The following is a 20,416-nucleotide window of genomic DNA, read 5'->3' as shown; positions in this document are numbered from 1 at the left end:
AATTTATCAACATCGCGCGAAATTTGCATATCGTAGTCCGATAGACGTAAAGCGCGAAACTGCAGTTCTGAGGAGAGATATAGATATGGATATGGTATGAAAGAGGGGAAGGAAGTGATCTTCGGCGGAAGAGGTGAAAAATGATACAGCGCGAGAGGAAGGCAGATATGAGATGGGCAAGAGGGCGATTTATGGGGGTAAAGGCGCGCGCGAGCGAATGTGCCGGAGGTGCGTCGAATGACGGAAGAGTGAAGATTGAAATCGAGCGGAATTCCATCTTCGAGATTTTTAGTAGCTTATCCGAATCAGCGAAATTATTTCTGGTCAACGATGGAAAAAGGGATTTTCAAAAAATATGAATTTTTCAGGATATTATCGGATGAACGAACGATTCTAACGGATGAACGCGCAAATCTACATTTTCGCAGGCATTTACGGATGAAAAAATAATGACTGACAAGCTGTCTGAAAGTTTTCATAAAACTTTCGCTAGTATATCCGACAAAGGAATATTGCACAAAGCAAGCCGACAGATTAAGGGAGCAGCGGGGAAATAAACAAAGGATATACGGCGAACGTGAAAAATAAAAAAGCAAAGATTAAAAAAGGCAGTAGCGGGGAATATAAATCGAAAAGCGTAATAACTATATATAGCGCAGGCGAAAAAAGAGAGGGCCTGGCGAATTTCAGTAAACCTTATCTGATGCGTCGGACTCGCAATCGCAACAAAAAATAGAGAACGAATATGTGTGTGTGTGTGTGTCTGTGTGCATAAAAACTTCGGTATATCCCAAGGCCCGATAAAGAGACTATCAAGAACATTCTTATCGCATGAATATAGTGCTATAAAAACAAACTACTTTTCTTGATCTTGCAGTTAAAGCAGCATACTTTTACCTAAACGTTAGAAGTGCCATAGTGACTACGCTTAGAACAAGACTTATCACATTTTTTGTATACTACTAAAATCTCCGAATTTCAAGGTAATAATTTTAAATTTTCACGTATAGTTAAAACGTGCACAGTGCACGAATCAATTTATTTTGTAAGAAACATAGAAAATATGTTTGAAATGTAATTTTTCAGAATTCCTAATACAATCTGAGCTCAAGATGTTGACATGGAAATCCGTAGTTATCGCATACTTTACATTATTCTGCCTAAGCCTCGAAGCTCACAGCCACACATTGAAGAGAAACTGGACGGCAAGCTATTATCTGTATAATTTCAAAATCGTAACTGTGAATAATACTATAACATATCCATCGTAATCATTCCAACCGAAACTAGTGAACAATTCAGAGCTTGCGAGCTGGTGTTCTACCATCTGATTTGTACTCTGATCACGAAAACGCTTACGTTCTGGGCAACGGCAAGATTTTCTTTGCTGCAAAGATCTTTACTTTACTTCGAGATTTTGAAGATTACTCTTATCTGTAAGTCGTTGTCGATCCCGCAAACTGCTCGATCTCCAAACCCATCATGACATATCTCGGTCATACTCGTCATGTCGTAGCTTTCGTGCCCTACTACGACAGCTTCGATATTTTTTACAAGAGTTCACAAGAGCATTGGTCAGACAATAGCACCTTACCGAAGACACATCTGCATTACAATGATTTAAACAAGCAAATCGTGCTCGACTACTTGTTCGATCTGGAAACCGAAATCACGAGCTTGCAGATCCAAACGGTCAAGCCTTACGATGCATCAGAGGGTTATCTCTGCACCGTTGGTATGGATGATGTCAATGTGACCTTGAAACGCCTCGACTCGCAATTTAAAACTTTGAAGCAGATGGAAGTAGCGATAGAAGATGTTCAAAGTGTGTCTTTGACTCATGGCAGAATTAGCTTCTGCCACAACACACTTAAGGACAGAGGTGCGCAAATTTACTGGACTCACTTGGGTCACCTCAATAAGACCTGCGAGTTTCTGGATTCCGATCTTCAACGTTGAGCCATGATCAGCTATGATCAGTTGCAACTGTTCGAAGCCGAGATGCTTTATGGAAGTCTGAAAACTATCCCTACAAATCTGCCCGGTGGGGACACTGTGATTCTCACTATATTAAGAAAATATTGGACGACAAACATCCCGCTACTCTATAGTATTATCTAGATCGAGTCTATGCCAACGGAACAACGAAGTTTATCAAAAGATCAAGCCACGAACAAACGTCGAATAATTGGCTCAGTTTCGGTATGTATGATGGTGACTTCTGTACTATCATAAGCAGTGGCTGGAAACTTACACAGATCAACACCACCTGCATCGATGTTGCATAAGAATCATCTTAATAATATTTACAAAAATAAATAAAAACTACTCAAACGCAGTCTAATGAACTCCAACCTGCGCTTGTATTAGAAGACTTTTCTCAGCAAAGTCCCTGCAGCATAGACATCTATTAAGAAGAACAGAGGAAGTAGTAGAAGAAGAAGAAGAAGAGGCGTCGCATCAGAGCCTAAGCTCTCGCGCGATTTATGCCTCCCGCGCGAGCAGCGGCGTATAAATCGGCGCCAAATCAAATTAAAAGAGAGGGAGAGAGCTATAGGCAGTGACGAGACAAAAGAAGAAAGAAATGACAAATCAGCCTGCAGGGGCTGCAGAGTATAGCATAGCAGCCTATGCCTCCGTCCCCGTTTTCCGGCTTTTTCGCGAGAGACGCATGCCTACTGCCAAAGAGGGGCCGGGGAGGGAAGCCGTCGGAAAGCATTGGATATTCGGGTCGAACTACGGCGGGGCGATAAATCCATCGGCAGGAAATAAGGTTGCCACCGCGATTTTCTCTCTTTACGCCGGCTTCCCTTTCCTCGGGACTTTCGTCTGTCCTTATTCTTCTCGCTCGCTCTTTCCGGCTCTTTTTTCAGCGCGATAGCTGCTTTCCGCGAGCTTGAAAGGGAGACGCAATCAGGGAATCATCCGGAATTAAAATGCATCAAAGTCGCCGGGGCTTTGTGCACTACTGCGCGGGGATTATTCGTAGTAGTTTCAAGTTTAATCGAGCGAGTTAAGGGATTCGAAAATACCATTCTCGCTGTCAAGCGAATCTTGATTGTGATTGGGAGGGCTGGTGATTGCGCTTTTGTAAGGTATTTTTGGATCGTATAAGGGAAGCAACTAATTCTGGATTATTAATGCAGTGCCCGACTGAATCTTCACACGCGTCTCTGCTAATAAAGCGCGAGGAAAACGTTCGTCGTAATAAGCCTTCTAGATTTTTCTCATTTTCAAATTAAACCCTCGGGCTCGTAAAACTAATGACTCTTGCTTTCTCGAATTCGTCGGCTATCGGTTCAGGAAAAAAATGTCGATTCGATCCTTTTTTACGGTTTTGCTTTTCAACTCCGAGGACAGGTTACAAAGTCGAGCAGCGCTAACAATCAACGACGCAGATGCGGTACGAGCGGGAGGAGAACAAATAAAGGGAAAGATGCTTTCAGACTGATTACGATTATGGCGAAACCTGTCCCGGAGATGTATCCAGAGCGCGACGTGCAGCTGTGTCGAAGGAGTATAGCTGCCGCTTATCCCTTTTTTCGGAACTACTTTTTTGCCTCGGGGAAGGGGCGAGAAAGGGGATTCTATACGGGATTCCGACAGTCGTCGGTGGATTATTATTTTTATTCGAGGTATTATTATCAATCATTGGAGCGTAAAGGGGAGATCTTTCGCGGGCTTATCTCGACGTCTGGCGACTTTTTGCGCGGAAGGATATCGGAGAGAAGACATAGACGCTGTTAGACGAATGATACTCGGTTATTGTTTTGTCATGTAATTAATGTAATTTAAGGATACGAATGCGCTGAATTTTATACGATTAAATCTCGCAGAATATAGCTCATTACACAACTCTGAATTTTCCGAAAGCTTCCACGCTAAGTGAAATACGATGCAAACTGACGTGCAACACATAATTCTATTTCCAGCAGCTGATACGTAGAGCCCATTAGATTTGCAAGTTTTGCGTGGCAGGCAGGTTTTCAGGTCAAGCTCGAATCATTAAAAATCCGGAGCGCTGCGTGTATAATAAACGAGAAGCAAATTTCCAAATGGAAGCGCTTATACACTCGACGAAAATAATCCGACAGAAATCAGCTGAAAATCCTTTCGGATCGAGAGATAAATCATACAACGCATATCATGAGCCCAAAACTCGCGACTTCATCAATATACACCGAATCCACTCGAATCCTCTCATTTTTTCACCCTCCCGCCCCACTTCGAATATTACAATTCCCGCGTACGAGGCGCAAGCTCGATAAAGTCCGCGAAAATCGACTCTCGAGATGCGCACATCGCGCTGCAGGCAGACACATCAGTCAATTTACGATCTATAAAACGCGCTACATTAAATGCGATCGTAAAGCTGCTGCAGCCGCACGTCGCGTTACTCAGCGGCGTTTTGTACATTAAAAGCATACGGGCGAATTGAGGCTTTAATCCTCGGCTATAGCGCGCGAAGAGCTGCGACTTTGTATTAACGACCCGGATTTTTTTCCCGCACGCGTAAACCGATTTTAGCTGCGCACTTCGCGCGAGCTTTAAAAACGCCGATCGCGAGGAAGCTACAGAGCTGCCACTGGATTTCTCTACGGGTTTTCATTATGAATAATGGCTACAGAGGGTATATACAGTGGAGTGATCGGGAGTGCTTTCACGCGGGACGACGAAATGTAAAAATTTATCTGCGGAGTAGTGACGGCTCACCGCGGGCTTATCAACGCCGAGCTTTCATGACCTATAAAAGCTGCGGGAAGGAGAGAAGGCTATTCGAGAGTGAAGAAGATATTAAATGACTCGATGGTCGGTTTTTATGATTATTGGTGCGGCTATACGCTAATACAAGGATTAACTGTTACAGTTCGTCAAGGTGCGCTTGAAAAATGTATCGCTCAAAAAGATTCATTCGTACAATCTCTTCGAAGCTTTAATTTACCACCGCGAAACAAAAAAAAACAACGGAACACGGAATAAGTCTACAGATTGCGTTTTTACTTTTCGCTATGAATTTTCAGCGCGCAAGTCCAAGCCAAGAGGATGAAAAACAACTAAGAACGAGCTAACAGAGCAATTACGCGAGAACACAAGCCACTCTTCTACCCTCTGGCTGATGCAGTATATAGAACCGCGCGGCTAAAAGGCAAAAAACAAACACACACACACAGCACTTTAATAATCGCGACGGTATAGCTAGCAACAATATTCAAGAGCACTTTCACCAAAAGCCCATTACCTCCTCGCGCAACACACACACACACACACTATATATATATATATATATATATATATATATATATATATATATATATATATAATACTCGCGCACGGCTCTTGATCCACATCAAAGTCGATGAGAGAACTGGCATACACGTATACACCTACAACTTCGTCGCGAAACTCGTTGCCTCTCCCATACACCCACCCGCGTATATATTCGCAGTATCAACGAGACCGGAACAAATGAAATATTGCCTAGCGTCCGCGCGTAATACTAATTTGCGGGGGCAAAACAAGCGCAGCCTCTGGCTCTTAATTGGACGCGACGAGCGGCTGCCTGCCTGGGCTGGCATAGACGCTCTCGTGTGTTATACGCCGACGTTACGGCTTGTTAGGGGGAAAGAGCTGGCTTTTCAGCGAGCCTACCGATACAAAAAGGACGTGCGCGCGGCAGCGACGAGAAATTAAGTTATTATGCTGGTGCGTTATTCCTCGAGCGCTACGCGGACGTTATCGGGTTTGCGCTCCTGCGCAGCCTCAAATGATGAAAGTCTATGCAGTGCGCTGTGAATTATGGAGACGAGGTGTACAGAGCGCGGGATGGAGATGCTGGTCGACGAACTCGAGTTTGAATTTTCGAAGCGTCGATTAGAATTTCGAGCGTAAGGCTTGGGTGCTTGTTACATCAAGCGAACGCTATTCCGGAGTTCTCTCTGTAAGCGAACGGCTAACGACGATAGGTGAGCCAAACCATTTCAAATTGGTATAAGAATTAGCAAAAAAAGCGTATGTATAAGGTCAAGCATGTTTAACTTTTTTCCTTTTTCTTTTCGCGACATGCGACTCACTTTCGGAGTCACCTTTTTGCAGAAAGTCGTGGGGGACAAAGAGTAGACACCTCTTTGTCGACAGTGAAAAATGAACGTGACGGATGAATGCGAACGGAGATCAAAGACACTCCGTCGCTTTTTTTCTCTGCGGCTTTTACGTCTCTCCGGCGCGCGAGCGGATGCATCATTTATAGCTTCTGGATGTCGTTTCTCTGCGTCATTGAGATACATGCATCATTCGGAGGTCGGGTGTCGCCAAAGGATTGTATATTTGCGGCTCTTTGAAGAATCGACCTGGAACGACTTTTGCAAAAAGCATGATTTAACGTAGCGCGAATTTTCGGATACTTCTGGATGTGGATGCTTAGATGAGAAAAATCTTGTACTAAATTTTTAGTGCAAAAGTGCACCTTCGACGAAACTTGGTTTAAGTTTCTAAAGTAAAATATGCACTGAATTTTCACTTAGCTTAAAAGGTTTTTACAATCGTATATTTGCATTTCTAACTTATTTTAATCTAGGAGTGGTATAATCGAGTTTATACGATGAATACATTTTACCTCATCTTAGGAAAATTGAATTAGAAATTCTGATTTATCTTTTCAGCTGAACCATGGCGGTATTTTGTTACCATCAAAATGGTCCCGGAGAAAATACGATTAGTAAATAGATTAAGAGTCCATTCAGAACTTTTCTTCCAACCTAATTCTCGTTTTCTTATATAAGAATCAATTTAATTAACGCGATCAAAAGTTCGTTTTGAAACTCACTCGCCTACTTCAACGTTCCTTATCTTTTTCTTAAAGTAGCCGAAGCCTAATGAAAGCTTTTCTCGATTTTCTGTCCAACTACGGAGAAAATTCTAATTATAGAGCTTTGCAGCAACGTAAATGAATTCAGCTTTGAAAAATTCAAAATTCAAAAAAGCAAAGTATTCTTTCTTCTAAAGCAATTGTGCCGCATTTGTTGAACGCCTCTTTTATTGCGTGATCCATTGCCCATTAAATAAATTTGGCAACTGGCCAAATCGAAATCAATTTCAGGACATCGACAATTACCGCCCGAAAGAGTAATGATTCTTCCAAATAAACTGCGCCCAAGGGTCTTTGAGCTCAGTTCGAATTAAGCTGCCGCGATAAAACCGTCTTGGCCCGAAAATGACCTCTAAATCAAGCTTTGATTTATTACGAATCTACTTGTAAAGTCTATTATTAGTAGAAATTTGATATAGAAATACAAAAATAATTTGATTAAAGATCTATCAGAATTAAATTAGAAAAATATTTCAATGACCTAACTGCACTCATAAAAATTTTAGAAAATATACAATATGTACAGGAAAATCCTAAAATCTAGGCCAACGATAGTCCTGCAGCTAAATGTAGTTAAATAAAAAATAGCAAAAAATGTTTTCGAAAAGCTTTCAATATTCCGCTACGCAATATGGCAATTTACGAAATTCCAATGACGTTGACGTGAATGGTATGTACTTTTCAACCTTCAAATTAAACCTGAAATTTGATATTTTTATTTTCATTCAATCAAGCACCTACAACACTGCATTAATTGTATTATTATTTTTTCAAAATAAAAATAAAACACCGCAACAGCTGCCAACAAAAAGTGTAATAGATTAACGACCAGAAAGGAGATCTGGTGTAAGGGTGAGAAAAAAAGGACACCATACCTCGAAGCGGTAACTCAAGTGGTCCCCGGGTAGTACTTCGGCGAAATTTGTAAAGGCCGTTGATTTTAGTGGGCAAAAATCTTTGCGCACGAGGACTCGCAAGAAATAAGGGTTGCTCCCTGGTGTCTTGTATACGAAGATCCGATTTTCCTCTCGAAAAAAGTCGCACCACATCGCACATATCCCACAAGAGTATCTTTTTATTTCCCCGAAGAATAATTGCCTGTCGCCATATACGAGCCTCCAAGCAATCCCAAATGGAAATATTCAATTTATTTCGCAATCGCCCTTATCGCTAATTAGTCTTGAAAAAAAGAAGAAACGAAGCTAATACCGTCCGAGTGTGCGTCGGCCAAATGAGTAAAATACTTATCTCCCATCTGTCCCTCCCACAGCGAAGTGCACACACACACACACACACACACACACACACACACACACACACACACAGAGTATAGCGTTAGCGTCAAACGCAGCGAAACAGAAAAACCGCGCGTCCTTTTTTTCCAATCAATTTAAGTAGATAAAGCATCCGAGCGCGTCGAGTTTTCGCGCACATACAGCTCGCCATCGGATTAGCGCGACGATCGCGACGCGATATCGCCTGGCAAGAAGAAGCCGCGCGCAAGGAGAAAAATCCAGCGGTAGCTCGAATAAGAAACGGCGATCTTTTCGTACAGCAGTAGTCCGACGTAAGTATAACCCCCTCGAGCATCCATTAGGTGGTCCGAGAGCGAAGATTAATGCCCGAAGGCGGAATAGTTGGCTTTTTTTCGGCTATGCTTTCGACCCAGTTGCGACGCTAAGGCTGGACTGTGCTCTAGAATGGCTTTTTGAAAAGATACGTGCATGTGCTCTCGCGGATCGAGTGTATCGGCCTATTCAGGGGGTATTCTCGGACGATATGTATCACTCGATATATAGAGAATGGGCTTGTTTGCTTTGCTCACTAGAAACTTATACTTTTCCGTTACTAGAATTCCAATATGCCATTTCACTCTTCTCTGCTCTACGAGAATATTAAAGATCGAAGTGCCCCGAGGGACCGAATTTCGCCGCATCAGTCGCAAGCTCGATGTAATCGCGATTCGTCGATCTCGCAAAGCTCGGTAACGCTGAAAAGGGATTTTTTATCTCGTGTGCATCGGCATCATCGGCGGATTAAATCAATGCGAAATCTGTTTATCGCGAAAGCAGAGCGTGTTATTCGTACAGCGCGTGAATTATGTAAATTTAATTTCGTTTCGATAGCATCATCATTTTATCATCCGAAATGTAAAAGTATCGAGTGCGCGTCACGTTATTATTATTCTTGATGCATTTTGCAAATTTATATAAATGCAATGTATCGCAGCGGCGGTATTTCGAAAGGAGATAATTTTACGAGTATTAAAACATGCCGATGAAAATTGCTTGTTAAACGTGCGTGCGCTCATAGTAAGAATTTACATTTCGTATATAATTATGATGAATGTTATATCATGAACTTGATTAAATGCGCGTTATAAATTTATAAATGTACGTGTTTCAAAACAATAATGCTCTCTCTCTCTCTCTCTCTCTCTCTCTCTCTCTCCCTCTCTCTACAATCACGCTTTACTGCTGAATCTACTGTTAAAAATGCTATACGACGCAATAAAGTTTTTATGTATACAGCATAATACGTAAAGAATATACACAGAATTTTCCATTGCGATTATTTCGATCCGTCTAAAAAATTAACAACCTTCCAGCTGAAAAAAGTTGCCGCTTATCTCCTAACAAACAGGCCAAAGCTCACCGGTGCACCCCCCCCCCCCCCTGATGCACAATTGAAGATCTCTCGAGCCAGTACACCAAGCAACTACACCTCTGCTCGGTAAATTCCGACCAGATTGAACGTAAGTCACAAGATCACATCTCTCCGTCCCCATAACGCTTATCAGTGTTATCCAGCTATACTATTCTCTCCCTTTCCAGCATCACGAGTGCTCGAGTGCATCGCGCGCGGATATAGAGGGCGACCGGTTGCAGGGCAGCGCTTGTGAATTCAATGGACGCGCGAGGATCTGAGAACGAGTCGCCTGCAGGAGATGACGCATTGTACCGAGAGCTCTGGCTAAGATAGATTCAATAATTACCAGACGCATCGGCTGGATTATTAGCTGAACTTATTGAGGACGAATGGAAAATAGTGCTTATCGTGTACGAACTGACTGAGGCTGTATAATTTGTGCGTTTGGATTTTATCGCGATTTTTTGACATTTTTCCACGCGCGTATGACGGCCGTAATTCGCCTCGTGGTGTAAAGTTAATGCCGCTAAAAGCATCGGGATCCATCATCATTAAAGGTTTGAAACGTGGAATTTAAATTTGCATTTACGATGCGCCACTTTGAACATTAGCCGTTTTTCGTTTTATTTCAATAATTTTGCGAATCACGCTATAGAAGTACGTTAAAAGCATTTGATCCATCTCGTGGATGAACGAATGCTTATTTTTAGACACAAATCATCAGCACTGCCGCGTTGCTCTCATCCCTCAACCATCGAAATCCCGATCAGAGTATAAAACCGCACAAAGGATAGGATCAAAGCTTATAAAAAAAACTTGGTTCTTTCGCGCACGCGTTAAGCAAATCAGGCAAGAAATCGCTTTGTAAGCGACCGAGCTATTGTCGCTTCCTTCTCTCTCTCTCTCTCTCTCTCTCTCTCTCTCTCTCTCTCTCTCTCTCTCTCTCTCTCTCTATCTCTCCTACACTCCCCATAGTAAGCCTCTCTTTTCGTCGCATCGAAATTTATGCGGGCTTATTGTATCAGCCCATTAAGTCGCCTCTAAGTAGTCGACATTGACGACACTTTCATGCTGATTTATGGTAATGACCGCAGCGAAGCTCGCCGAGAGCGAGGAGTCGCGTAAGTAAATAGACGAGCTTGCGCGCGTGAGAGGATGAATGTCCCGCGAGCGCGTGAACTTTGCGCTGCTTCTTCTTCTTCTTTTCCTAGTGCGATTGCAAATGGGGAAAAGTCAAAGGACGTCGGAATGATGTTTGTCGAAGTCGTGTTTTGCATGCGTTTTAAAGCGCGAATTTTACCGAGTGCTTGCCCTATATTTCATTCGGTTAGTCGCGAGTCTGCAGTTTTTCCGCAAACTGGGAATGCCGTTTGCTGCAGTGTATGTGTATTTTTGCAATTAATGGGATCGCGAAGAGAGAAATGACCCTTTTCGAATTTTGCGCCAGATGTGAACAGAACCTATTCACTTCGATGCAAATAAAACGAGACGATATACGACATAAATAATTTATAGGTATATATGGGTACGCAAAAATATGCATATAGGTCACGAAATATTCTTCATATTTATACATTCGCGCGCAATGTAACACCGCGAACGCGCATACGAAAATAACATTATTATATTATGTTCCATGAAAAAGCTGGGGAACGAGTTCCTCTGTACGCGGCCGATCCTGATTTTACCGTCGTATTATTTCATAAAATCATACATATATTCTGGCGCAAACGAAGAATGCAATCATTAATTTTAATTAAAAATCGTTCTAATTAAAACTTTCGATTATACATACACGCGCTCCAAAAAAGTTCCAAACGTTATTGTAAGACAAAATCCGATTACTATAGATCCGGTCAATCCGCGCAAATTAACAAGTGTATAACCTGCTCGTGCTATCATGAATCAACAAAAATACTAATCAAAATCTAACCTTAGTTAACCTCGCGGACGAGTATATGCAATCTCCTCGAAAACATTCCGCCCTCGCTCCCAACATATACTACATACCTATGCCATAACCCTACAGATACCAGATCCACCCGGTCCAATACAGTCGTTCAACTTTTTTTTTATCGCAAAATTCATCGGAGCCGCTGCACAGCGCGCCAGTCGGATTTGCATTTTTGATGGTCCGTCGTTAAATATTGCAATACGCGTAGCCACACGCGTGTGCGTACGCGCGCGATCCTCGTGGAAAAAGTGAAAGAGAGATGCTGTCCGCCAGACAAGTCCGAAAGCACGGCATGAGAAACGAGAAGTGGAGCACCCGCGAGAAAAGCCTCCAGTACCGCGGGATACTCAAGCTTCATGGTTAGTTTTTTTCTAGCTGTTTTACGCGAACGCGAGCTTTTTCGAGTGAGGTTAAGCGCGGGGCGTTTGAAAAATTGCGCGAGTGTTCCGCGCGGGAATGAAATTTGGGGAGAAATCTAGTTGTGTGTGTATGTGCGCGCGCGCGTGTGTGTGTGTGTGTGTGTTTGTGTGTCGGCGAGTGAATTCCGCTTCGGCTAAATGTCTATCTAATATATGTATTTCAACGCGTTAATTCGAGGTAAAATGATTGATGTTTTCGTGTTTAAAAGCGCGGGACAAAAAGCTGCAGGCGACGAACGCCGAGAAATTGAAGAGAAAGGTTTCGAGGAGCTTGAAAGAGTTGAAGGCCGACATCGAGGAGTACCGGAAAATCGTCAACGATGTCATTTGCGGCGACAAGAGGCTCTTGCGCACGATTCTCCAGAAGCAGAGGGACCTGAAGATACAGCTGCAAGACGCGGAGCCATCGGTAAAGTGCCGAGATGATCTCACTCGTAAACATTGCATTTCAATGATAGTTGCGCGATTTTAGGACGCTTACGAGGTCATATTCCAAGACTACAACCTCAAGCGCAAACAGCTCGACAAACTCGGCTACGTCAAGGTCAAGACGAGACAGGAATTCTGCAACTTGAAGGTACATACTATGCAGTGAATTACTGACCGAAATGAATGCGCCACAAAGGCGTGCTTTTTTAATTGCATTTAGCTAATGCGCCGCGGCGGAATTAGCGGGGCAAAAAATGATTGTTTGCTCGTTATATGGAAACTCGCGCAAGCGCGCTAGTATAAATATTGGAGCGGCCCCGCTCGGTCAGGTTTCCGGTAAATCAAGTTTGCCTCGCAGTTTTCATAAGAGGATCAAGGCTAACTTTTGAATTTCAGATGTCTTTGCTGAATAAACCATTTTTAAGACGAGAACTCCGAGCCGTTTGTCGCGAGAGATTCGCGCATTTCAGTCGCGTTGTTCCTTTTGAATTTGTACTCGGTTAATTTAGAGATAGAGAGCTGAAATATAAACAAAGCACTGTAAAGCTTTGATATCGAATTGCAGTCGGAGTTCGCTGATCTGAGCGAGCAGATCGAGAAAAAGGACGAGATCAGTCCTACCGAGGCCGAATATCAGAAGCGGCATCAGCAGCTGATAGCCCGCTACCACGTAGCCCTGGCCAAACGTCACGCAGCCAAGTCCGTCAGCGACACGTACAAGGAGATCCTCGTGATTTTGAAAAAGGTATGCGCTGAAAATCCACAATAAACAATAAAACCCCGCGCGATAAAATTTTATCCACTTCTCCTGATGCGCACGTCAGCTTTATCGAGGAGAAAAAAAAACTGACCGGAAAAAAATAGTTACCTCGTAAAATTTAGCGCGTAAAAATAAAAAAAAGGTCCCTAAACCAACGCTCTACATTCTGTATAAAGGAAAAAAAGCGCGAGAGGACATATGGAACGCGCGGATATGCACTCCCTTCTATTTTATTGATCAAATTATTCCTCCATTTGCGCTCGGAAGTGTGTGCCGCGCATCGATTGTACACGCACACACGTGCGCGAATCCGCGAATAAAAAGGCCCTCGAGCTTTTTTTATTCCTCTTGCTCGCAAAAACCCGCATGCGGAGTAAAAAAAAAGTGGCGCGCACCCGTACCTTTTTTTCGGAAGAGTATTATTCGTTATCACACATCCGTGTCACATCTGCGTGCGGTCGAGAGAGCTGTGGGCGAAAAAAGCTTGGATTTCGGAATATTCGCGTAACAGCATGCAACCGCGAAAAAAGGGATCCGTGTACACGCGGCTAAAATACCGTGTGATGATATTCTATGATTTTTGAAAACCAATAGCGTAATTTTCCCTGAACCGACGAGAGCTTGCGACATCGCGTGCGCCCGGTGAAAGCTTTCGAATTTACGCAGCAGCAAACGCGATCCGTGAATTCTCAAAAAGCTCTCCTTTCGATTCCCCCTCGCTGCACTTTCGATTAACCTGCATTCCCCACAGTCCATCCTCCCTTTGCCCTATACGCGACACACACGACGAAAAAAAGCACGGCTACTTTGCATCTAAAGCTGACAAAGGCCGAGCACAGCTCTCGGGGTCGCGAAACGAAGCTTCGCCGTGGTGGTTCCATTAGGAGATAGCCAATCGGGCGTCGGGCATCACGATTGGTTGATCATTCCATTACCGGGCATCAAATCGTGATGCGCGCGCGTCGAGGCCTCTCTCCTACACACGGCGACTAATTCCTGCGCTGCGAGATCGAATCGCCGTTTAATCATGCATCCATTAACGTAATTAGAGCCAAGTCGCGTTTAATTATTTTAGAAGGTGGACACCGCGCTGCGGGATGTATATAGATGCCGCTGTGTATAGTTCGGGATAGTTATGGTCCGGGGTGGGTAGATAGTGGATTTTGAATCAGCGGTGAAAAGAGAGTATATAGAGCGCGGTTTAAAGCTGCCTGGCCGTCGAGGATTTTGATGGGAATGATTGTCGAGCTTTGTTTAAGGGGGATTGGATGTTTAGTTGACGACGGACGATTTTTTTTGCGCGCTTGATTATTACAGAAATAAAGGAAAAACTGTACTTCGAAGCTTAAAACTGTGCACTTTTAAAATGAGAAAATATTCGTGTTGATTCGGTGGGAAAATTACAGCGTTTGCAGAATATTTCGTTTAAAATTTTTCCCTTTGCTGCCTGCCTCGTCGCATATTTACACAAATGAATTCCTCGACAGTTGTGCCTTCATATTTTTGTCGTATGTTTATTCAAGCAGTTTTTTTTTTAATTTATAAAAATGAAACTCGAATCTCCGTTTTGACGTGATTCAAACTAAAGCTCGCTTTAAAATTACCCGATAATTTATGAAATATTGAAAGCTCAACATTACACCCTGTTTAACTGTGCAATAATTCGCCGATTTGTGGTCTATTAATCAACGTCCGCAACAAAAAAGGACTCGAAATATTTCGACGTCGTGCTGAACGCTCTGCGCGAGGACCGGAAGGACCAGTGCCGAGTGATTTACAAGACGACTCTGATGGGTCAGTTGGCAGCCGAAAACCTCGACGACATTCGTCAGAGGTACAAGCAAATGGTCCAGGATGTCTGGGTCAATATGAAGGAGCGCGAGCGGAGCCTCGACAGCGCCAGGAAGAAGGTCGAGGATGTCTGGCAGTACGCGAAGTCCCTTGTTAGGATCGAGGTGAACCTTCTTGACTTTTCTTGTTTGATTTCTGTGCTCTGATGAAAGAATCTGAAATTGAACTATTATATTTGTCGTAGAGCGACACTAATATTATGGGAAAAAAGGACGACACGGTGGAGGACGAAGATAGACGCTTGAAGCAGCAAATCGAGGAGCTTGAGAACATATTCAACGTAATGAAAGAGACGATGCTCATTCGATCGTACGAAGAGCTGTTCGTCAGGTAAAAATGGTTAGTTCGTAATAAGGCGCTATAAGAAAGTGAAAATCGATAACGATCGCTGTCTTGACGTAGATTAGAAGACCAAATGAAACAAAGAGAGAGACTGACTGAGCTGTACAACCGCAACTTGAAGGATCGAAATTTCGTGCTGAACAAGAAGAATCACGCCGAGTTGATGCTCCAGAATTTGGAGCATTCCATGGTGTCGACCACTACGAAGTATAATTTTACTTCTCAAAGAACAACAGCCGATTTGTCATCATAAATGGCACGTTGAAATCTTTTCAGATACAAAACGGAGAAAAAGGCGATGCTGGAGAAAATCGAGGCAGAGAAAAAGCGCGAAGCCGACAACAATTCTCTGATAGAAACCCGAGGTGAATTATTGATGAACATAAGAGCGGCTCTGCAGAATATGTCGTCGATGCTTGTTTGCGTGAAAGCTGCCAAGTCCGCGGGGAAGGGGAAGGATAGCAGGAAAGCTGCTCGAGAACTCGACGACAAAGTGGAGATCAAAGCGGATGACAGAGCGAAAAAAGACAGGGAGAAAGAGAGGGAAAAACGAACGTGCGACGATCCTATAGAAACTGACGGTAATTAATCATAAATCGCAATGGCTTGTACACGAAGATAAACCACTGATACATCGATTTTCGTCGCGATTCAGGATTAGCGGTATTAGCGCAAGTGACGAAAAAGGCGATCACTTTGTTCGCGTCGACGAACTTCGTACTCGACCCCGAGAAGGAAGAGAGGGCTAGAGATATGTACCAAAATTACGTCGCCGATTATCGCTCGCAATTGAAGTTCGGAGACGAAGAACAAGAACAAACGGGTGAGCCCTGACTTCACGCTTCTGATACTTGGCATGTGGAATTCAATGTTTTCGTGATACAAAAACTTTTACAGGTATGTACTTTGAGCACGAAACCGTAGACACCGGTGTGCCAACTCGAACTGAAATCAAAACCAAGAGCAAACAAATCGTAGAAGCCAATACCAAAGAAGATTGATTTCCCTCTTCCCTTTATAAACGAAAGACGGACAAGATGATTTTCTTAACAACTTTATATTTTACCATACAATAATTATTAAAAGTTTTGCAATTTATGGTCGTTTATTCGGCCTATACCGAGCCTCTCCTTCCTCCAAACTAATCTCAACCACGATGGTGAGTAGCCCTTGAATGGATGAGCATTTGGATACTTCAACGGAGGATCCGGGAATTTGAAAGGGTGCTCATTCTTCAATCTTCTTAATAAGTACTCTTTGTTGATTTGTTTTGAATCTCTGTACTTGTCCATGTAGTCGTTAAAAGGCTTTTTGATAGGGAACCATACTTGTGGGTTAAGGTAAGGCTTTGGAAAATCGTACTCGAATGTTGGCTGTTCCATTTCTACAAAGAGATTTAAAAATTACTGAAAACTTGCTCTTTTGTAACTAGTTCTATGATTGTAATGGCAATATTACTTACGCAATACGTTATGGTAAAAGTCTTTGAGAGAAATATCGTAATCGCACTGGAAAAATGCAAGACCTGCAGGTGTCATGTAATCTTGGTGCTTGCGAATGAAATCGTACGTCTTCCAATCGCGATCTGTGAGTTTTAAACTAGAAAAAATAGATATATTTTTATGCATTATAATAAAAATATTGAATGCTGTTAGAAGTGTACCTGTAGGTTAAAACTAAAACTCACCAAGGTATTTCTTTTTTGTACTCTGAAAAATCGATTTTTTTATCTTGTTTATACAAGACAAAGATGTATCGACAAAATCCAATACCTTTTGGAGGGATTGGCCTTAAGTAATCTACAAGTTGCTCTCCTTTGGCCACATCGTTTCCTGGGATATTGCCACTAAAATTTAAATTTTGATGAGTTTTTTGCTTTAACATGCATTAATCAGCATTTTATAATGAACAGACAACTTTATAAGTAGTGCATTATACTTACATGAACCAGTGACAATACTCATACGAAGGATCAGAAAAATTACCATCAGGTGTTGTGAGAAGAAGTGTATACAGAGAGTCTGGTTCTGCTTTGTACGTTACACTAGGAGCGTTTTTGGCTTCATAAGACTTAATTAGATTTCCTCTGTGCACTCTAGCTAGTTTATCCTCACTTCCAAAATCATAATCAATGGTTAATGGTACAATAGGATGAAAATAGGCATCTCCATACAAATCATCATATATTCCATAATGTTGGGCTATCGTACGTATTTGATGAGGAGCATTTGTCATGTACCAATCCTTCTTTGCTTTGTCTAAATCGATATTCACTGGGAAAATAAGTTTTAATGATATTTACTTTAAAAATCTCACAGTTACGCAAACCAAAATGTATTTTGTAAAGTAAATGTGTAAGGAATCATCTCTTATTAATTACTGCATTATTGCATTATAAATATGCAACATTAATTCCTTCTATGTCTTTCCATTCATGTACTCACATTGATTGCGACGAGCTTGCTGTTCCACCAATGGATCTTTCCTACGTGCAACTATTTCTTTAGTCCAAGCTTCGGTCATTTGAGTCCTGGAGAATTTAGGGACTGGAAAGCCGATATCCACCTTGAAGTGAATTTCTGGATCTTTGTACTCCATTTCTGATAAAAAAAAAATTGGTGATCAAGTTTTAAAATATCTTTTCTTTGCAACAAAATGCAAGAATAAACTTTGAGCCTAACCTTCAATTCGCTGCTGCAAACTTCGAGCTATCGTCGGAGGCTTTCCTCTCATGTACTTGTGACGAATTTGCGTGAAACTTACAGAGTCGGCGGACAAGAGCTTGAATATTCTGTTAGCCATTTTTGACAGGTGTTTTTTCTTTATCACACTAAGAAAAATCTACTGTTTATTAACAAAACCGTCTGCTCTTCATGCTTGCAATCCGGGAAGAGCAGTAAACACGAGACGAGTCGGTATGAAGGGAAACTACATGTTTCCTGGTGGTACAACGCCATCTTTCACATTTCGTTAGCACTACCACCATAGAAACATATAAGAATAGAATAATATGATTCTTATAACAACTGTTGATAAAAAAGATATTTTATTTTGCATTATTTAAAAAATTCAATAATATAATGAAAAACTGACGAAAAATACTTGGTATTGTGTTTTTTGTCATTTATTATTGGTAAATTCTTCCATTTCCAGATTTTACGCTGTCTAGTATTTTAAGTAAGTCGATTTCATAAAATTATTAATTTATATATTATTATTACTATACATTGTTGTAAAAAGCTGATAAATAGTAAGATAAATTGTATTTAAATAATTACCAGAATGGACGAATAAAGGTTCCATCCGTTACAGAAAAAGCACGTACACTGAAAAAAAAACACAGCCATTTTAACTGAACTCACACCTGTAATCCGTCATTGTACGAAGACTCGTGAAAATTACCGTAGAGTTCAGCAGTTTTAAAGAATCAGTTCGGTCGTTTCTGCTGATGTCCCGCGTAAGCGATCAATTTTACGAGTCGCGACTCGCCAAAATTACCAGTGGCAAACCGTTGCTCTTACTGAACAGTCGTTATACGGTGGCAGAACGGTTAAAGCTACCGAACTTTACAGCAGAAACGACTGTGTTTTTTTTCAGTGTATATGCATGGCTGCAGCGAGACCGAACGGTATAAATTATGAAAGGCATAACTGTGTTTGTTTTCTAGAATTACTCGATCTAGTGACACCTAACGGCATCAGCTTCAAAACAGTGAGCCTATTCAAAATACTACTTATTGTTCGTTGTTGCAGCTTTCAACATTTTCACTCGGCATTGCGTAATATCTACTTATTTATTCACCCGTAGCTAACTTAAAAATATAAAAATGCGCAATCTTTCCTTAAATAACATCAATGTAAAAATAAGTGCTCACGCAATCGTATACTTTTACCTTCGATTTGCGGAATTCGATAAGAGCGCAAGTATATCGATAAGAATGACAATAAGATAACGAAGAACAAAAGCTGTTACAGGCAATTTTACGACGGAAAATAAATTTCGAAGAATAAAATAAATAAATTGATTACTTAACAAAACAACTAATTCAAAACGAAATTGGGGTTTATAAATAGCCCTGCCATATCAGGATCGATCTCAAACTAGGCCATTGGGAAAACTCGCCTCCACAGCGTATAAGTCATATCAACAGCAACAAAACTTCTATATACGACTTAATACTAAACCAGCCACGAGAGGTAAACACGCCCAGATACAATCCATAATATATAACGACAACAAGCCTCTTTTAAAATTCCCTCGGCCGCCGCCACGGGAGAAAAAAAGCGGCGAACGGTGTCGTGACCGGAGGCTCTTAGACCTTAGCGTGTTTACCTATATACACCCACGCGCGCAAATCGTCAGGCAAATTACCCGAGCCCAAACACACAGCAGTGGTGTATATCACAGGGAAAACTCAATAAAGGAGGACTGCCTCATTTTCGCCGAGTAGGTATACAAGCAAACGTCTTGAGAAAACATCATTTTCCGCGGAGAGAGAAGTACGGATGGGTAAGCAGTTAAGCTGATGGTCGTGGGTATAAGCCGACGTGCCCTAGTGCCCGTAGGCAAGCGTAGATAGGTGGTATGTGTGCATAAAAGTAGCCGGGAGTCGCGAGAGAGAGAGAGAGAGAGAGAGAGAGAGAGAGAGAAAAGTTTGAGGGATTTTGGACGTTGAGCCGGGCATCTGCTTTTGGTGAATTTTCACTTGGCGGAATTGTATGCTATTCCATTTTATAAAACTTTGATGATAAAACGCATAAAAAGCATATTCATGTATAGTAAATAAGAATAAGTTATTCGTACATCATACCTTACAACAGGTGTTTGGTGCTCTCAAAAATGGGCCTCGCTGTACATCTACATCCTTCGTTTGTCCAACGTTATTTTTCAAAGTCGATCGATCAATGCGTGTCATAAATCAAACACCATCGCATAGTTCACATTCTTCAAGGCAATAACGTTCCCATGTCACACAATTTTAACGTGTAAAACAGAAATACTCACTACTAACGCTCTAATTAGAAATGCAAAACTTCAAGACAACTAGAGCTGCTAATAACGCGAGACAACATAATCCACAATTTCACCATTGCAGTGCACAAGTCAAGTGGCCTACAGAGCCTTGCCGCACGGAGAGGAAGATGACA

The 20,416-nt window shown here is 42.0% G+C and overlaps 2 protein-coding genes across 2 annotated transcripts; one reads left to right on the top strand and one right to left on the bottom strand.

Annotated features, from left to right (window-relative positions):
• The first annotated feature begins 11,183 nt into the window (after nt 1-11,183).
• LOC100120669 (titin homolog) lies at nt 11,184-16,367 on the top strand. Its single transcript, XM_001604232.5, has 10 exons — nt 11,184-11,827; nt 12,097-12,296; nt 12,360-12,464; nt 12,882-13,061; nt 14,783-15,031; nt 15,112-15,257; nt 15,330-15,476; nt 15,546-15,850; nt 15,925-16,092; nt 16,167-16,367. Exons 1-10 carry the CDS (start codon nt 11,728-11,730, stop codon nt 16,268-16,270), a joined length of 1,704 nt encoding a protein of 567 aa, XP_001604282.3. The 5' UTR covers nt 11,184-11,727; the 3' UTR covers nt 16,271-16,367.
• LOC100120696 (39S ribosomal protein L38, mitochondrial) lies at nt 16,308-18,892 on the bottom strand. The gene is made up of 8 exons (XM_016990442.3): nt 18,672-18,892; nt 18,548-18,595; nt 17,951-18,245; nt 17,714-17,869; nt 17,212-17,542; nt 16,957-17,115; nt 16,732-16,868; nt 16,308-16,653 (listed from the first exon to the last, which is right to left on the bottom strand). The coding sequence occupies exons 3-8, from the start codon at nt 18,069-18,071 to the stop codon at nt 16,349-16,351; spliced, it is 1,209 nt and encodes a 402-aa protein (XP_016845931.1). The 5' UTR covers nt 18,072-18,245; nt 18,548-18,595; nt 18,672-18,892; the 3' UTR covers nt 16,308-16,348.
• Nucleotides 18,893-20,416: the final 1,524 nt, after the last annotated feature.

The sequence above is a fragment of the Nasonia vitripennis genome, chromosome 1 (genome assembly GCF_009193385.2).
Source record: "Nasonia vitripennis strain AsymCx chromosome 1, Nvit_psr_1.1, whole genome shotgun sequence".
Taxonomy (NCBI): Eukaryota; Metazoa; Arthropoda; class Insecta; order Hymenoptera; family Pteromalidae; genus Nasonia; species Nasonia vitripennis.
The sequence above is the reverse complement of the archived record's forward strand: the minus strand, read 5'-3'. Positions and strand labels throughout refer to the sequence as shown.

Bases quoted from the DNA above. Each gene is read 5' to 3' on its own strand.
- LOC100120669 (XM_001604232.5), top strand. From the start codon at position 11,728: ATGCTGTCCGCCAGACAAGTCCGAAAGCACGGCATGAGAAACGAGAAG. The intron at 13,062-14,782 runs GTATGCGCTGAA...GCAACAAAAAAG, and splicing joins TCCTCGTGATTTTGAAAAAG to GACTCGAAATATTTCGACGT. The intron at 15,258-15,329 runs GTAAAAATGGTT...GTCTTGACGTAG, and splicing joins TACGAAGAGCTGTTCGTCAG to ATTAGAAGACCAAATGAAAC.
- LOC100120696 (XM_016990442.3), bottom strand. From the start codon at position 18,071: ATGGCTAACAGAATATTCAAGCTCTTGTCCGCCGACTCTGTAAGTTTC. The intron at 17,543-17,713 runs GTGAGTACATGA...TTATTTTCCCAG, and splicing joins GCAAGCTCGTCGCAATCAAT to TGAATATCGATTTAGACAAA. The intron at 17,116-17,211 runs GTAAGTATAATG...TTTAAATTTTAG, and splicing joins GAGTATTGTCACTGGTTCAT to TGGCAATATCCCAGGAAACG.